Source organism: Triplophysa dalaica, chromosome 4 (genome assembly GCF_015846415.1).
Source record: "Triplophysa dalaica isolate WHDGS20190420 chromosome 4, ASM1584641v1, whole genome shotgun sequence".
Taxonomy (NCBI): Eukaryota; Metazoa; Chordata; class Actinopteri; order Cypriniformes; family Nemacheilidae; genus Triplophysa; species Triplophysa dalaica.
In genome coordinates, this window is record NC_079545.1 from 17,970,052 (window position 1) to 17,989,406 (window position 19,355).

Here is a 19,355-nt window from a genome sequence, read left to right on the forward strand (position 1 = left end):
AACAAAGACAAAAAATATATATATATCGAAAAACCTTTATTGTTCACAGTTCAGTTATAATATGACTGCAAGTCTGCATGATGAACCTATAAACCTAATGCATATTGTCGCTTAGTGTCGTAGTAAGTACAATTTTGACTGTATTATTTGTGTCCCCTCCAAAAATTGCTCTTGAGAAATTTTATATGTATTGTCCCCCCCCTACTGTTAAATGAGATTTACGCCCATGCCCAAATTATATAGTTCAAAACTTCATAACAACGCTGCAGTCTGTAACATCTGTAACAAATTTCTGAAGAAATTTCGCTGCGTAGCAAAGTTCAAGTTTCATAAACTCTGACCTTGTGTCACGTGAATGCAAGAGACCAACAGAAGACAAAAATATCACAGAGTTACCTCTCGGTACAGAAATGTTAAAGATTGAGGATATCCTTCTACCTCCTACTTTCGCAGCACCATCCGAACAAATTTGACTCCCTGCAAGTCTAGTATGACCCCGGAACTAGTATAGCCAACATGTGTAAATGCAGATAATTTTGTATGTGAAACTTATCAAAAACGTTTTTCATCTGGTAAACCTGGTCTTAGATTTTCGTGGGTTGAAGTCAAGTGACGTCAAACTGACATTTACTGCATAAATGTACTTGACAGCTCAATTTATAAATCATTATCATAATCTTAGCATTTTGTATCTGAGTAAGGGTATGAGTGCTTCGAACACTGATTGTTTATGTATTTGCACTATAACCTTTTTGTATATTTTTAACAAAAGAAAGTTACAGATTGCAGCTTTAAGATGAGCTATACTTCAAAATGTATACACCAAAATCTATACATAAAAAATGCGATCATGCAATATCTACAGCATTATTGTTTTTTAAACCAGTGTAATTTGTAAAGAGAATGAAATGAGAATCAAAGATTATTTTAATGATGCCAAGATCAATTAGCAAGAATTCAATGTGTCCTATGGACCTTACAAAATTAGGCACCCACTGCAAATAAAGTCAGAGCAAAGGAGTTTTAAAATTAAAATAAGTTAAATTAGGTTTATGGTTAAAAGATTTCCTTAAGGTCATTTAGCTTTTTCTGGTGAATTTCTTTAGAAAAATAAATTGATTGGAATTCATTGTCCTTTGATTTTCTAGTTGATAAGGACATCTGTAGAATATATCAATTTCAGACTACTTGTCTCTTGACTTTTTGTCCCTTTCAGAGATGTCCAAAGTGGTCCTTGTAATCTATTATGTCTTTTCAGATTAGACGGAGAGGGATTGAATTTGGCATTTTAACATGTGCTATATTTAGAGAAAGCAATGATGTGTAATCACTGAATATCAACTCACTTCATCAAGTATATTACTGTATGTCTCATTTCTCCCTTGTGTATTATTTTAACCATATAAAGACGCTTTTGAATCATCATTTTAAAATACCTTGTTTGGCCATCACCTGATCTAAATTACATTTGCTCCTTGGGTTATAATGCTTTTTAATTGAAACTGATCTGTAGCATGATGGACATGCAGTTGTTTCACCTTTGCCCCCTGGTCAGAAACACGTTTCCAGCTTGAACCATGTAATCCTGTAAAACCGCATGTACCGTGTAAGGCTTTTTGAAATGCAGCGCTGTGGATTTATAAACATACTCTTCCTCTCACAGCTTGATTAATGTCCTCTGTGTCCTTTGTGATCTTGCGAATTTGGCGTGCCCAACCCTCCCACAGCAGAGATCACTTGGGTTAGTGCTGTAGATGCCAGCTGAACAGATGTATGATTGTGTGGGGTGCTGGCACACCACCCTGCCAGTTATTAAAGTAGTAAGAGCCCTGGATTTCACACTTCCCAAACTGCCCTCACGCGCCAAACGTGTCTTTATATGCTGCTAAACGTGTGCATATTGCACCTGTTCCGTTTTCACAGATGTCAGAATGATTTGCAAGTCTAACCACAGTGATCAGGTGTGACGGCTGTTTCCCTGTGTCCAAAATGTTTAGAGCTGTGAAAACTATTAAATCCATCAAATCCATTCAAACTTTTAAATTTCATGATAAGTAAACGTTTATGATATTTTCAATATTGTAGTATTACAATAACACCGCACACAGATGTTGCAGAGACACCTATATGATTTGTGCAATTTAAGTTTAATGAAAACTTGGAAATATATTATGAATCACTATATGAATCTGTCCCTTACTGTGTTTAGCAAATGCATTATTTCCTTGCTCATAATGTGACTTTTATAAATGAGTTGTGTGTGTTTATGGCTGTGTCCCAGGTATGGAGAGCTCGATCGATGTTGCGCTGTACTCTGGTCTGGCTGCGGGGGTGATAGCTATGGTCGTTCTCATCGTGTCCATCACCCTTTACAGGAAGAGTCAGAGTGAGTATGGAGTTGATGTCATTGACTCATCTGCTCTCGCTGGGGGCTTCCAGTCCTTTAACTTCAAGACTACCAGACAAGGTAAGAATTCATTGATTGCATCGTATTAAAAACTACATTAAAAACTATACCTTATATAACAATAAATAAAAACTTTCAGAAAAACATTGTTGATGTAGTGTGTAGATATTTATGTGTAAATTATAGGAACAAAGCACATTGTTTGAAGCCGACTGCTGTCTGATTGCATTCTGTCTTGGAACCTGTCAGACTTGGTTATTGAGAACTTTCCTTTCCTTTCTCGGATGCTCTGGGAGGAAATCTTTAGTTTGTTTATTAAATAAACATTATCCCAGAAAAGTTTAAAAGTTAAAGAATCTTGAATTAGTGTAAAGAAGGCTTGGTACATGATTTTCAGGGGAAAAAGAATTTTCAGTATCAGAAATTGTCATATTAATATTTAGGCTCTGTGTTTCTGCCAATATAATGGTTGATGGCTTCCAATGTTCAAGAAAGATCTGTTATCGTTATCAGCAAAGATGCACATATCGGTGCATCCCTAATAAAAAAATATTTTATAAAAAATGTATTACAATACAACTACTCTCAATGAAATCTGCTATAAATTTTACCAAATACCATGGTGAAATCGTAGATGGCATGGAATAAATCAGATTAGAGTTTGTGTCAGATGATCAACACCTCATCTGCATTTGCCCAAGTTTGTTCAATTTGTGGCATAAAAAACAAATGTACTTCAATGTATTTCAACAAATATTTTGATTAATTTTGTTTTAACTCACTTAAATTTACAGACCGCTGTATTTTTAAGCGTGGTTATACCTTTGAATTTAGCAATTTCTAGTATTGCATTAGTATTGCATTCTTCTCATGGACATTTAATCATTTTTGAAAATAGTGTGTAATTTAACTCTCTTTTTGACTCACTTAAGCTGTAAAAGAAACCCTGCTTAATTAAAATGCACACCTTAATATAAAGCATTTATCACTACCAGCCTTTCTTAACCATTATTTATCCCTTATAAATTACTATATACAGTTATTAAGATTGATATGTTCTGGATTTGGTAAAATGTGCTCAGAAAAAATATGATTATAATATCATACGTGCATTATAATGATGCACGTTTAGTTTCTATTTTTGTTGTTGTTAACTAAAAATCTACACATGCATAGATTTTTTTATAAGATACGCTTTAACTCCACAATTTGACACTGTTATTTGATTTTGACGCTGACACATACTCAGCCTTTCACTCACCCCCAAATCCTCTGACAGTTAAATGTGTAAAGCATGCTAGGTTGCGCATCAATTTAGCTTTTTTGTCACCCATGCGATATCTTCTCTTGATAAGACCGTCCGTGGTTTCGTGACACGCATTTGGTTCCGCTTCACGCATTCATATTACTGACACTGACACTTCTGGGTCAGAGAAAGTGATAGCCATCGCCACACGGGGTAATCAATCCTGGCTGCTAGTGACAGGACATTGAAAGGCTGCGGCGGAGCTGCGACTAGCAGCTTGTGTTTACTGTGCTCAAGGCCTGGCATGATGACACCCCCTCTTCTGCACGCAACAGGAAAGAGGGGGATCAAGGCTCAGCTGAGCCGCATCTGTCAGGTCATCAATCCTATTTAAAAAGGCCAACTTTCTCCCTGCCTCACGCTCTCCAGCAACAGCCATCCCAATTCCCATCAGCCCGCAAACTCTGTGCAATGGGAAAGGAAGCATGCCGGATGTTGATTTAATGGCACGGGGTGTAGAATGAGAATTGCCAAACTAAACGTTGCACAAGTTGATGCCAAAATGCAGAAATACATTTAGTTACGTCTTTTGTGAAAGAATTTTGAATGCATTTAATATTATTTGATAGGCTTAGATTTTTTTTAATTTATTTTGTGTAATTCATAATGTATATCACATCACATGCTTTTATCCTGTCCCTACTCCCTACATGACATCTGTTGCTATTTTCTCAAGTAATCCAGCTGCCTTTTTCTCTGACGAGCAACAGTGCGAGACTTTTGTCTAAGGACGTGCACTTAAAATCTTAACTACAGAGTCATTTTAATCATGACTCTAATTCCAGATCTTTCCCGCAAGGTATCCAGCTACATCCCTGTTTCATTATCTGCTATCATCCTGCTGTCTCCTTTCATTTGATTTTGCCGTTTTAAAGATTTCCTGTCCCACGGTGATCAGATCCCTCTATTTAAGAGATGTGAGGAAAAACAAATTTGTTGTGGGCGACATTTCAAAAGTTTAAGCATTTAATATAGTTTAATTTAAGTGTATGTCTGGTGAAACTGAAATCAGGTCCAGTTTCCTGCTACCTAGTTTGTTAAGAGTTGTAATGAGTTCTTGTTTGATCATTTTCAATGTTTGCTTTAGCAAAGTTATAAGAACAGTGTTTCCAAAATGTCATCATTTTTCTCAAACTTGACTTTGATCTGTCCTGAGAACATATTTGAATTTTGCACATCTGTTCAGAATCACGTTGTAAAAAAAGCTTAATCTAAAAATCTTACTACTTCCAATGAAATGAGTTTGCCAATGGTGCTAGATTAAAGCTACAATTTGTTATGTTTTGGGGGTTAAATTCTTAAATTCATTATGCTGGTCAAAATTTGGTAAACATCTGGTCTACTTAACTAAGTTTGCAATGGTAATGATAATATGAGCTGCCTGATACAATTTCTCAAGATTTAGCTCACTTGACATTAACACACGCAATAAAAACATTGGTAACACTTTAGTATAGGGATGAAATTGTCACTATTAACTAGTTGCTGATTAGATGCCTATGTTTAACATATTCGCTGTTTATTAGTACTTATAAAGCACATATTCAACATGACCATATTCTACTTCCCTAATCCTACCTAAACCCAACAACTACCTTACTAACTATTAATAAGCAACAAATTAGTAGTTTACGGAGGCAAAAGTCATATTTAATGGTTTATTAATACTGAGAATTGGACCTTAAAATAAACTGTGACCAAAACTTTAAATAAGCCTGCAATTTCATATTTCAAACAGAGATATCGATAGAGAGGCAAAAGTTAAAAAGTGGTATGAAAAGCGGTTAAAAATACACACATACATTTTTAGAATCCCAAAGACAGCCCCATCCTAACCCTGTTACAAAACCTTGACCTGCACAAAAATGGTGACTAGAAATATCTCAAACGCCTGACAAGATCAGCCCTGCCTGAGGTAATTAACGATTTTCCTAAAAATAAAGGCCCATTAGCCTCCTGCTCCCACCCCTCACTGTGCAGCAGCTGGCCAGCAAGGACTAAGTGACTCAAACGTTGGAGCTTTGGCATCAGAATAAATCGTGAGGGCCATGTGACGGTGTATGTCTGCATCATACTAGAAAAGGTGAGAGAGTAGCAGCGTGGGACAAAGACCTCCTTCCAGGAGCTGTTTGAGACGACAGATTCGAAAACTTCAAAAACAAAAAGGTCAATTAGGTGTAGGCTACTTCAGATGTGTGTTTCCTCTCGAGTAGATATATTAATGAATTGTACAGTGCAGAACCTCAATAATCTTACTCGAGAACGTTCTACAGATTTTCATCTGTGACCAGTGCATTTAGAAGTCCTATAAATATGCAACAGTATCTTTGGTGATCCCTGTTTACCGGCATATAAATAATTACCACATATACTGTTTAGGTTAGTTTTTTTTTATCTAAGATGCTTTGGTAGTTTCATGCTTTGAAGTGTTATAAAGCATTCACACAGTGAAGACATGAGGATTGAACAGATCCTTTTTTCTTGACCTTGTTACTGTTAGTTGTAAGGACTTGGATTCAAACTGTATTAATTGAATTAATACTATTTCGATACTATTGCACCTATTTAGAAACACCATGCTGTTAGTCTCAAGTGGTTACATTGTAAACAGCCAATTTAATTCTAACACCATAATCCTGTTACTTTGTCCTAATGCATTTACTTTTTCACTCTTTTCCTTTCTTAGAGGACTTTTTTTACTTTCAAACTCTATCAGAATGAATATTTTAGCTTAAACCGCAAACTAAATATTTAATCCTCTTCTATTTGCACGCTTTGAAATTCAGGGCATGGTCTGACTTGTGGTATTACGGAGTCGGCACCTCAGGACCTCATCTAACCGTATTCTTTTCCCTTCTCCTGTTTCAACAAATCCTACAAAAACAGCCTCATTATCACCGACTATCTTTTCATCTCCCCAGGCAATCCGCTTCTGCTCAATCCCTCCATGCAGCCCGATATAACAGTGGGCCAGACCTACAACAGTCCCATCTGTTTCCACGACTCCATAGACAAAGAACTCTTTGACCCTCTTCCCGAAAAGGTCAAAGTTCAGAGCTCCTTTATGGTTTCACTAGGTGTGGCAGACCGGGCGGAGTACCACGTCAAAGCCCACTCGGAGAGACAACCTGCTACCCTTCACCCAAACATGGTCACCGCTAATGGACCTCACACTCTTGGAATAGCTCATTTAAAGACAAGCGCTGTGTTTGGGCACCTGGGTGGACGTCTGGTTATTCCAAATGCAGGTTAGAGAAAGAATAAATTCAATAAATTCAACTAAAATATTGTAAAATATTGAATACACGCTGTCTTTTAAAATAAATTTATATGTATAAAAGATAAAGAAAAATATTTTATCCATTTGTTATGCAGTCACAATTTCTCTTATCTGAATTACAGTTTAAAGCAAACACTGGCTCTCAAATCGTCTTTCTCCATTAAATAATTGATCTAAAGCGAGACGTTCTCCTTTAGCTGATGCTTGTAAGGGTCAACGACAATCCAATGAACATGCTCTCTATGAAGTCCTTGTGTTAACAATCACACTTTCTCTCCCATCAAACTCAGAGAGTCTGAAACTATACAGAGTGAAGGAAAGAGACGTCATACCACTAGTACAGATTCTAAGTGGCTTTTAACTGTAATTGAGAGAGAGGATGATGACACATTCTGTAAAAAAACTGTAATTGATTTTCAAATATACGTCTCCTGTTATCATCTGTAACTTCATCAGGATGACTGGAATATTAAAGATGTGAAAGTGGATAATATAGTATTAGTCTTCTGAGCACATTTAATTTATTACTATGCAATGGCTAAGAGTGTTATTTACATAATCACCTCTCACAGCACTTTCAATATATACAGTATGAGGAGATGGAACTGCACTTCCATTTGTTTTCTGCATTAATAAACGCACAAGTATATGAATAAATACATTTTGAATGTCATCAGCTTAGAAATGGTATTTTCAGTGATGATGTCCTCAATGTTGTTCTTGTAGGAGTAAGTTTGCTGGTGTCTCACGGGGCGATCGCAGAGGACACTTCCTCTGAGATGTACATGCTCATAAATCAAGAAGAGTCCAGGTAAGACAGTAGACTGACAGGTCTGGATGACATTTATGTTTTTGTGCAAGCAATACGGTGTCCCTTGAACCCCTATATACAGTATCTCACAGAAATGAGTACACCCATCATATGTTTGTTAATATTTTATTATATCTTTTCATGTGACTACACTGAAGAATTGACACTTTGCTGCAATGTGAACTAGTGAGTGTACAGCTTGTATAACAGAGTAAATTTGCTCTCCCTTCTCGACACACAGCCATTAATGTCTAAACTAATGGCAAGTGAAAATGTCCAAATTGGGCCCAAAGTGTGAATATTTTGTGTGGCCACCATTATTTTCCAGCACTGCCTTAACCCTCTTGGGCATGGAGTTCACCAGAGCTTCACAGGTTGCCTCTGGAGTCCTCTTCCACTGACATCACGGTGCTGGTGGATGTTAGAGACCTTACGCTCATCCGCCTTCCGTTTGACGATGCCCCACAAATGTTCAATAGGGTTTAGATCTGGAGACATGCTTGGCACATTCCTTCTGGGACGACAGCCATTCAGACCAATTTGATGCAGTTTGCGGCATACGGTCTGAGCACTGACAGGCTGACCCCCCACCCCATCAACCTCTGCAGCAATGCTGGCAGCACTCATACATCTATTTCCTTAAGACAACCTCTGGATATGATGCTGAGAAAGTGCACTCAACTTCTTTGATCGACCATGGCGAGGCCTGTTGAGTGAAACCTGTCCTGTTAAACCCATCTATGTTCTTGGCCACCTTGCAGCAGATCAGTTTCAGGGTCTTGGCAATCTTCTTATTGCCTAGGCCAGGGATTTTGAAACTTTATCATGACAAGGAGCCCCAAATAAGATTAACCTATTGTTAGGGACCCCTTTCTAAAATACATTGTAACGAAGTTTGTAAATGTGATATTGTAAAGACATCCTATTGTTTCTAAACTTTTTGGCTAAAATAATTGGGTACATTTGTGCACTTCAAATGTGTATGTAATTTTACCTTTGAGTGCAGAAAAAGGGTACTATAGAGAGAAATCAAAAAGATAAAAATACAAACAAAACTGAAAACTATGCATGTGGCAAAAATGAGATAAGAACTTACCAGGCCTTATAATATTTTTTTATGGGGACCCCTTGAAATCTTGTGGAGGCCCCCTGGCCTTGGCCATCTTTATGTAGAGCAACAATTCCTTTTTTCAGATCCTCAGGGAGTTCCTTGCCGTGATGTGCCATATTGAACTTCTAGTGACCAGTGTGAGAGCGAAAACACCAAATTGAACACACCTGCTCCCCATTCCCACCTGCGACTTGTAACACTAAAGAATCCCATGACACCGGGGAGGGAAAATGGCTAAATGAGCCCAATTATTTTCATTTAGGGGTGTACTCACTTTTGTTGCCGGCGGTTTAAACATTAATGGTTGTGTGTGGAGTGATTATGAGGGGACATCTAATTTAAACTGTTATACAAGCTTTACATTGTAGAAAAAATTCTTTTTTTTCCAGTGTTGTCACATGAAAAGATTTAATACAATATTTACAAAAATGTGAGGGGTGTACTCATTTCTGTGAGATACTGTGTATGTCCACATTCATTTTTGCAAAGTAAAAAAATCATGCTTCCAAACAGAAGTATTCTTATTATGTATATTGTATACAACACTTGTTAGTTTACATTAAAACATATACTTGCACTAACAGAGATAAAAAAACGGACTGTTCTTAGTGAGTCTGTGAATACTGTTCTTTCGATATTGTAAGCATATTTTTCATTCATTAGCTTCTTAGAAAAGATTTTTCTTGCATATATTTGCTATGTTGTTTCAAGGGCAAAACCTTATAAATAAAATCATTAAAATGTAAATTATATTCCATATGGGGCATATAGATTTTACTTGGTGCAAATAAATATGGAACAAGAATTTTCGAGTTGATTTCAACCAGTAATTCAGTGAAAAGTCTGATTAAATCTTTGTATTATAGGCAAATGAAAGCTGTAGCTTGCATCATGTTGCACATGTACACAAGTGAATCTTTGATCTCGATTGTTGAGTTATGATATCTTTGCGAGTTGTTTTGGCATATATAGGCCATGCTTTACACCCACAAAGCTTTCTCTCCTCAAAAACCTACTTTAGAGTTTGTGAAGGTCTTAGATTTTGACACTTTGTGTGTTATGTATTCTCAGCATGTAAAGGTAATGACCTGCACAAGTTTTGATGTATCTCTGGGGACAATGTGACTGTTTCACTCTGGCAGAGCTGAAGGATATCCAACACAACTGGCTGTCATTGCCCAGACTGAATTTATCTTCATAACCACACTGGAGAATGAAGAAAACATTTTCCTTGTCTACAAAATAAGGATGCTAAGTCTTATTTTCATTTAAAAAGTCAATCTTTAGTAAAAAATCACTTTTGGGTGAACTATCCCTTTAAAAGAGACATTAATCAAATGAAATCAAATTAGTGTACTTGAAAAGCATTTCAATTTTCTATGTGTAAATAGGGCACCATGTTGAAAAGCATAGATTAAAGTGAAGACAAATATTATTTTTGAAGCTTGAATGTCACAGTATTAAATTATAAAGCAATTTTATAAAGCTTGCTTTAGAAACTGCGGACATTAAGAACAGATATGCTGTCTCTTATGTCAAGGTGCCAATTAATTTGGCAAGGAATGGTAAAATAACAGTCAGATGCCAAAAAGAATGCAAAATAGATGCATTAAGCCTGTCTGTCGCCTACTACAGTGTCCCTGAATGCTACAGCACTCCACTGCCTGGTCCTTTAGAGATGACTCATTGGTCCTTTTGAATAATGCCTCTCAATACAGACTAGGAAACTGGCAGAATAAGACCCTTGATGATGATGATTATGATGAGGAGGAGTATGAGGAGAGTAGTGAAAATATGACAAGACACTTGAGGTACTCGAGTGGAGATGTGCACTCAGAACCAGAGTTCCTTATGCAACCCAGGTAATCTGCCCCAGCAATGCATGACAAATCTTAAGAAGTATAAAAGAAAGAACAATAAATTTACATCAAACATTCGTAAAAGTGTTTCCACAGTGAGTCCATAGAGTTCACCCCAAAATTAAATTACAGTTTTTCATACAAACTGAGGCTGTCAGTTCCTAATGCTTTGTCTATGTGTGCATAAAAGAATGAACACTAAACGACATTTTTGTGTCAGCTGTCCTTTAAATGAAATGTACCACACGTAACTTTCAGGTCATTTTCTGACATTCCTTTCAGAGTTTGTTTTCAAAGACAAAACTTGGCAATAAATCAGTGGAATTTCTTGATTGTTTTCTAAACGCATTCCCACACATTGGGAATTACATTTATTTGAAGCAGTCCAGACTCTTTGTGTCCTCAAGCATAGCAGAATAGATATACAGAGAAGCGGTGGACACATCCTTCATTTAAAATGAAAAATTGTCATTTCTAGAATTCTTCATGTAGTCTATTGTCCTTCATACTGATTCTTTTAGTGAAACCTAAATGAGACGCAAATTAAATTTCCTTCATATCTGACATGCCTGAATAGTAATTTGGTGTGAATAGAAGAACACTGAGAAAGAGTGCTGGCCTGTGATCGGCTACAAAGAATGGTTTAGTCTTTACCCTCTCTTCAGCAAGGCTGAATATTAATTCAAGCTCCTGGCGTCCTTTCGGGGGGTACTGTAAAGCACTGTTTCTGCTCCTTTGGTGTTCTAGACCAGGGGTTCTCTAACTTTTTGGGGCCGGGGACCCCTTGAAAGGACAAAAATCATTATTGTACCACCCTCAGGTTGTTTCAAACCTGTATAAATAGACAATTTTAGGAAGGTGCACTTCAGAAAACGGAAAAATAAAGATAATTTTTTATGAGCATTGGGATTGCTGGACAATGGCTCAACGCACTTATCTTTATGACAACCTCTAATTCGACCAATCCTAAATTTATCAATGCATGTACCTCAAAACTAGACCATGTGGATTTTGGCTCATTATGCTATAGAAGGGGTCCAAATTATTTCACGGACCCCCTAACTATAAACTGCGGACCCTCAGGGTTCCCCGGAGCCACTTTGAGAACCTCTGCTCTAGACTTTCAGGGTTTGACGTCAACTTAAAAGTAGTCAGACAAAAACAAAAACATTTTATTTTATCCTTTTTCTTGAAATTGCATGAAAAAGCCTCCCCATTAATGGGTTTTATGTTATGGTTTACCACCACAAGGAAGAGATTGAAGATAACGATAATGGCCGGAAGGTAATAAGCAGTGACGGATGAATATGCAAGAGCTGCTAAACGATTCTGGTGCCCTCAGAGAATCAGTAGCTTTCTACTAAATCAAGGTTCTCAGAGTCGTGAATTTAATGATTCTGTAAACCAAAGACGTGACAGTTTCATCATCATTTGTGCGGGATTAAAAGCTTTCTGTTTATGATAGTTTTTTTCAATGTATGTTTGATTGTGTTTTGTTTTCTGGCGTCTCATCATTTTGTTATTTGATTGAGCCAAATGTGTGACTGTTTTATTTATCAGCCGAAGGGTTGCATGTAATAAAAAAGATCTGTGTTTTGATTTGATGAAAAGAAGAGAAAGCAAGTGTTTTATAATTGACAGTGATATGTTTGTCTTGTTGTTCTGCACTAGTGCCCAATCAGAGGAGAGGTGTGAGGTTCTATTAGGGCCAGAGATCACTTATGGTCCTCCCGGGCTGAACCTGTCCTATCCTGTTGCCATGACGATAGCTCATTGTGCTGAGGTCAGCACTGAAAACTGGAACATTAAACTCAAGAGACACACCAAGGACAACACGTGGGAGGTAGGTACAAAGACAGTAACATCTGTGTTTTCCCATTGAATTCATTTGAAATTCCTTTAAGGCAGAATCTTAAGTATGTCAGATAGGAAATATTTTCGTAGTTTATTATTAATGGGGTACAGTGATTTTTTTTTAATAATTCAGCATAGTTTTCATGTAATTTGGACAGTTTTTCTGAATACATTTGTCGCTAACATTTAAATGATTTTGCCTCCTTAGACGGGGTCATTTTATCATTGTAAATGAATCTTCATTGCTTAAGGCTAATTTACACTGATCTGACAAATGGCAAAAACTTGTATATTGTAATTCCAACAGACAACTTTGAATGTTTGGTGTTTGTTTGTGTCTGTTGGATTGGTGTGAATTAACCTTTTGTGAATTCACAAGTCACAATAACATGAAAACCCACTGTGATTTTTTTTGTGCTCATTTTTCCTTTTTTTTGTTGGTTAATGTAAGATATATTCCAGTATATGTTGCAACTTGCAGTAGAATTCAGAAAAATCCCTCAATAATCTAAATTTTCAGATATACAGCCATGGAAAAATGTAGGACCCATATTCCAAATCTTAATGTAATCAACATTTCTACATGTATTGATGTAATGTTTCAAATGTCTGTTGAATTAAAAAAAATCAAACCTCAGTAGTGACAAAGTCATCTAACAGCAATATGAAAGACTGACAGCATGACAAGACACATGAAAGCTGTGATAAAAATTAAGGTTATCACCTATATATTTGTTTACTATTCCGAAAAACATTCAGAAACAATACTTTTGTATTGCTTAAAAGTGAATATGAACTTTTTATATTTGTAGTATTTGAGGTCTGAAAAAATGCAGAGCATATTTTCTCTTATTAGTAGTATATCTTTACCTTTACCTCAGATAAAATAAATAAATGCAAATAGAAACAGTATTTTTATTTGAAATTAGGTCAAAATACTGCAGAATGAAACAAATATGAAATGGTAAATTCTGAAAAACTGAAAATAATTATAAGAAAAGCCCTTATCAATTGTTCTGCTGCTGTACATTACACAGAGTGGAAGTGTTTTATAACACAAAGTTTCCGTTTGCCAAAAATGCTCAAGGTTAACATGGTAAAGTGTGCCATTAACCAATTACAACAGGCTTCGAAAATGTTTTAGAGGTGATCGGACCTTCTTGTGTGGTTTGAAGAGGTCTGGGGATAGGAGCTCCGGCAGTGAAGCGCTAAAGGAAAAAACAATTACAGGCCGTAATAGCCAGGAAGACACACAGTTCATGGCAGTCAAACAGCAGTAACATCAGGGCAAAGCGCCCCATCAGACCTAGGAAATATCGATCTGGTTGTTCAGAGGGAACTGAAATGTGAGCTGACACAAAGCAATCAGGATACGAGGCATAGATGAGAGCTCTCTTCTGACCCTGCTACAATCATTCATATCTCCTCCAATGGGATCTTATGTTTCACAGTGATGTCAGCCCCTGAAAACCAAAACTGTCATCATCATCTGAAAGTTGATGTGTTAATACGTTTTTTCAGATCGCATAGTGCAAACAATGTCAAGGTCACGAGTGTGTTTCGCATACTTACAGATGAAACGTGTAGCCTGGTGTGCCATGTGCCGCTTCGGATAAAAGTGATTGGCAAATGTAATAAGTTATTCTTCGGTACTAAGCTGTTTCCTTGAGGTTGTTAGTTTGTTCGTTTATTGCGAGCCGTTGCTGTTATTTAAAAGGATTAGATAATAACCTTCCTTTGGTATGTGACCGCCAGCGTGAGCCATTATTTAGATGAATTTGAAATTGTTCCAAGACACGGTACTTACCCTTGAGATTGCTACCAGCAGCCTTCGCAGAAACACATTTGTTGTCACAGTTTTCATGGCTCTAATAGTTTTATTTCAGCCAATGACAGCTCCAGCGTTGGTGACGGCTAAAGTAATTACATAAAAAGTGGCCAACAAATCACTCACCTTTAAGGGAAAGATTGTTTCAGCGTTCGTTCCTCGCAATTCTATCATATCCACATGCTTCATGCCGAAGTCTCCCGGGAGTCGTGTAAAGAAATGGTCATCAGTCAGAAAGAGAAAAGAGTATTATGTGAATGTCTATGCTTGACTTGAAGTTTGTCTAACCTTGTCAAAGCACTTAAAGACGTGGTCTCCCACGGAAAGGTAAAACAAATCTGCCAACAACTTTAAGTCAATCATTTGAGGATGATCATATGAGGGGAACCATCTTGGATAGTCAAGGAGCCTATCTAGGTGCCTATCAATTAACCCTTCATAGTGGGGGTCCCTAAAGTCCCCATAAACCAGAAGTTGCGATTGTTTTTACTTCTGTATTTTAACAATATTTACGAGTGAAGTGGAATAGGCATAGCTTGAGTTCTTGGCTGCAATTTGATTGGATGTATAAAAACAGGCATTGCATTTTGAAAAGAAACCTGCAGCAGACTGACAGTTCAAGGGGAGGAGTTAACGGATGTTCCAGCCAAGCCGTATAGCATACCTAATTTAAGATGTATAGTCACTACAGAGAGGAAGTGCCTTTTGCAGATTTTAACTGAAGATTATGAGGGCACATGAATTTCAAAAAGAGAATGACCCACATTTATAAGCACATTTACAACAAACGCTGCAATATTTCATGAAAAATCGGCAACAAATTACAACAAATTAGTTTTATGTATATTACAGGTTTTTTTTTACTTAAATGCCATTGATAAATAAAACAATTGTACAATTTACAATTGTAAATTATTTTAAACCTCAAAGATTCAGATATTTTTAGATGTTTAGCGTGTTGACAAAATGTTTATATGCTCTCCTAGTTGTAAGTCGCTTTGCATAAAAAAGTGTCTGCCAAATGAATAAATGTCATTGTAAATGTACTGTCACTTAAGCATTAAACAAATGCATGATACTGTCCTAAATGTCAGTTTGGAGTCATGTTTTTTCACATCATGTAACCATGTGTTGATGGTCTCTTTCCATTTAATTTGTATTCACAGGAAATGATGTCAGTAGATGATGAATCGACCTCCTGCTATTGCCTGATGGATTCACACAGCTGTCACTTGTTGCTGGATGAGCCCGGCTGCTATGCACTGGTGGGTGAACCCGTCACTGATTCAGCAGTAAAGAGACTGAGGATCGCGGTTTTCGGCAGTATGGAGGCCTCCTCCATGGACTACAGTCTGCGGGTGCACTGTGTAGATGACACACCACATGCATTTCAGGTGAGAGTTGAACAGTGAGCGTGGGGTCATGGTCACATCACTCCCATGTTTTAAAATCTGTGAGCAGTTTCTTATCTTACTGCACTAGTGAAAAAGTTCATTTTTGTATGAAATCTCCTTTTATCCTTTTATATTTTTCTGGTTATTAACCACAAATCTTTTGTATTGAAAGCTTTGTATCTTTTTTACCGTACTTTTTTAGGTTCATATAATATCATCGCTGTCATGCCGAAACCTTGTATTGCCAAATTCTACATTTTTCAGGAAATGGAAAAAACAAAGCACTTTTTAAACGATTAAATACTTAAGTTGACAAGCACTTTTTGTACTTTATATTGGTTCGATTTTAGCAGAACCCATTGACGAACATAAAGGGTGATGGAACATCGTGATTTTATGGAGATACTCGGTTTCAGAAGGACAGCAATGATATTTATTATAGGTCATACAGGCTGACTTTTGTGCATTTTTTTTCCCCCAATCCACCATTGTTTGGCTCTTATATCTTGACTCGTGCTGTCTATATTCATGTTTTCTCCAAAGGGAGTGGTCACTGCTGAAACCAGCAGAGGAGGTCAACTTCTAGAAGAGCCCAAGACGCTATTCTTCAAAGGAAACTGCCTCAGCTTGCAGGTGTCCATCCAGGATATCCCTCAGTTTCTGTGGAGCATCAAACCCTTTACCACCTGTCAGGTAGCATTCTAGAATCAGCGCTTTATTGTTGTGATGTGCACCTTCATAAACAACTACATTGTAGACATCCCAAGTAATAACTAGCTTTACCTATAGCGTATATTTACCATCTGTTTTTGTTTATTTGCTCTGTTTAGTTGTTAATATGGCGTGAATATGTGTTTTTCTGTGTGTTTGGTGTGTTATAAGTTGCTCATGCATGTATTAGACACGTAAAATTACAAAAATTAAAGTGTTGGAACAAATGATGCATTCTATCTAAAAGCGAATGCTCACCCAGACCTGCCTGAAACGCCTCGTGTAACCACACCCCCACAAATCTACGTCAGTTCGTGGTATAATTTGACATAGACCGCCCAAATGTAATAAGGTGGGCGTTCCGGTCAGTACATTTACTTCGGAACCTGATGTTCCAAATATGGTAAGAGGTGTTACATTTCCATCATATGCTTGCAATATTCGATCAATCACTACACACTGGTTAACTGGCCAATCACAGCACACCTCACATTTCAGAGCGGTGAGCTTTGTAAAAAAGTCTGGGCATTTCATAGAGGCGGGGCAAAGAGGAGATTAAAAACGATAATATTCGTTTTAACAATTGTCATATGACCCCTTTAATCATTAATACTTTGTTTTTTGTAAGTTTTGTTGAATAAAAGCATCTGTTAAATGAATACATGTAAATGTAGTATCGATCCTTACTCTCCACTAAGCTTAGTCTCTGCGATATTCATCGATATTATGTGTTGTTTGCAAATGTTACCTATCATAAAGCTTTCTACTCTGACCGAAAACCCTAAATCTGCCAAATTCGGTATTCAGTGTGTGCTTCTGGGCTTTGGGCTTTTGAACGCGACGGGGTGCTTGTCTCTCCTGAAACCTGCTTCAAAATTCCCTCCTGCCTACTCAGCATTTCAGCATCTGTTGTACTATCAAGCATTTCATCTGTTCAGGGTTCATATCATAGTTGACATCAAGTATCTCGCTGGTCCTTTCCGCATGCAAGACTGCTCAAGAAAGGTCAAGAATGCTCCCTGCAGGCCTGCTGGTTCACCTAAATTAATTATACATCAAAGCCAATTGCTTTCTCTTCCCCTGCCCTGCGCCTCTATAGTGTGTGTCATACTTAACCCAGCAGTGACCCCTATCATCTGAATTAACAGGAATTAAATTCAGTGTCTTTTTGGGACTGATGATCTCTTAACAAATATCCATGTTTTTCATGGCTCAGACACTTTGCGTATTCGGCTTTCTGATCTCTCTCTCTTTTTTTTTCTCTCAAGGAATTCTCTTTCAGCCAGGTGTGGTATAGCAACCAGCAGCCTGTGCACTGTGCCTTCACACTGCAGAGACATAACGACGCAACCACCCAGCTCTCCTGCAAGATCAGCGTGAGGCAGGTCAAAGGTCACGAGCAGATCCTGCAGGTGTACACTTCACTGGCAGAGGTCAGATCCGCACTGTTGTAACTAGGTTTAATATCGTCTCTGTGTCCTGTTTGAGTTCAGTGATCTGAAAACACACTTTCATATTGTTTGGTTTTATATGTTAACCTTTTTTACGCATGCATTCAACATGCATTCTGTCCGCTGTGAAAATCTGTGGAAAATCTGTAAAAAACGTTTATATTCTGTTTTAGATTTACGAAGAGCAATTAACACAGATGTTGACATAAATGCATGCATTCAGGATCATTAACAGTCACAAAGATTTAAAGCTCTACTATGCATTTAAAGGGACATTTCATTCAAAAAAGAAAATTGTCATCATTTACTCACCCTTGAGTGGTTCCAAATCTGTATAAATGTCTTTGTTCTGATGAACATAGAGAAAGGTATTTGGACGAATGCTTGTAACCAAACAGTTCTTAGATCCCATTGACTACCTAAGTAGGAAAAATGACAATGGTTGTCAAAAGTGCCCCAGAACTGTTTGCTTTCCTACATTCTTCAAAATATCTTCTGTGTTCAACAGACCAAAAACATTTAAAGAGCTGCGGTAGGCACAGGTATCTGCATGTCCAACCACTAGCACAGGGTTAGTGTTCGGGAGACTTGTCTTTATTTCATCAAGTGACACCTTAACCTTTGTGGACAGAAGTGCTGGTATATGCTTGTTTTATTGTGTGTACCTTATAGATAATGACACCCACCCACTGTCCTCATATCCCCCTCATAAAACATGTCTGCTGATGTGTGAAACACTAGTTCACCTTTAGAGACTTCATTGGAAGTCTTCTGCTACTTGGGAAAACATGCTGTATGAGGGGGTGCTGAAGCGACAGCTCGTGGGTGACTTTATCAGTCAGGAACTCAATGTATAATTCTGCTCTGTCTTCACTGTTCTGGCTTACTCTTGGAGCTTTGCAGTGTGATACTTCCTTTATTGTAACTCTTGTGTTGCAAATTGCTCGTGATGATCCTCGTTTCGGTTAAAAGCATCTGTTCAATTGCTAAATGGAAGGTAGTATTACATAGCGTAGCTTGACAGGGGTTTCGCAGGCCCCTCGGGATACATAAGCAAAATGCATGCAAAACGCATCTGTTTTTCAGTTGTGCTGTGTTTTTTCTTTCAGAATGAGAAAGAGACGGTCCCGTTTTTTATGCAGGCAGATTGCACAGTCACCTCACAGACAGGGGCCAAAGCCTTCAAAATCCCCCTGTCCATTCGTCAGCGGATATGCACCACCTTCGATACTGCCAACGCCAAGGGCAAGGACTGGCAGCTCTTAGCTCAGAAACTCCACATTCAAAGGTGAGCGCCTGAGAGACGTAGCCAAGGCAACCGGACTGATTGAAACTTATTGCAG

The 19,355-nt window shown here is 37.7% G+C and overlaps 1 protein-coding gene across 6 annotated transcripts in view; it reads left to right on the forward strand.

Moving 5' to 3' along the window:
• Positions 1-19,355, forward strand: part of unc5db (unc-5 netrin receptor Db) — a 150,524-nt gene that overhangs the window by 126,701 nt on the left and 4,468 nt on the right. For 5 of the 6 annotated variants that reach the window (XM_056746555.1, XM_056746550.1, XM_056746551.1 and 2 more), the window contains 8 exons: positions 2,282-2,467; positions 6,635-6,961; positions 7,720-7,804; positions 12,446-12,617; positions 15,623-15,850; positions 16,394-16,543; positions 17,830-17,994; positions 19,122-19,300. In XM_056746555.1, coding sequence (XP_056602533.1) covers positions 2,282-2,467; positions 6,635-6,961; positions 7,720-7,804; positions 12,446-12,617; positions 15,623-15,850; positions 16,394-16,543; positions 17,830-17,994; positions 19,122-19,300 — 1,492 coding nt within the window. The remainder of the gene's footprint in view (positions 1-2,281; positions 2,468-6,634; positions 6,962-7,719; positions 7,805-12,445; positions 12,618-15,622; positions 15,851-16,393; positions 16,544-17,829; positions 17,995-19,121; positions 19,301-19,355) is intronic. The other variant, XM_056746552.1, reaches the window with a different exon arrangement.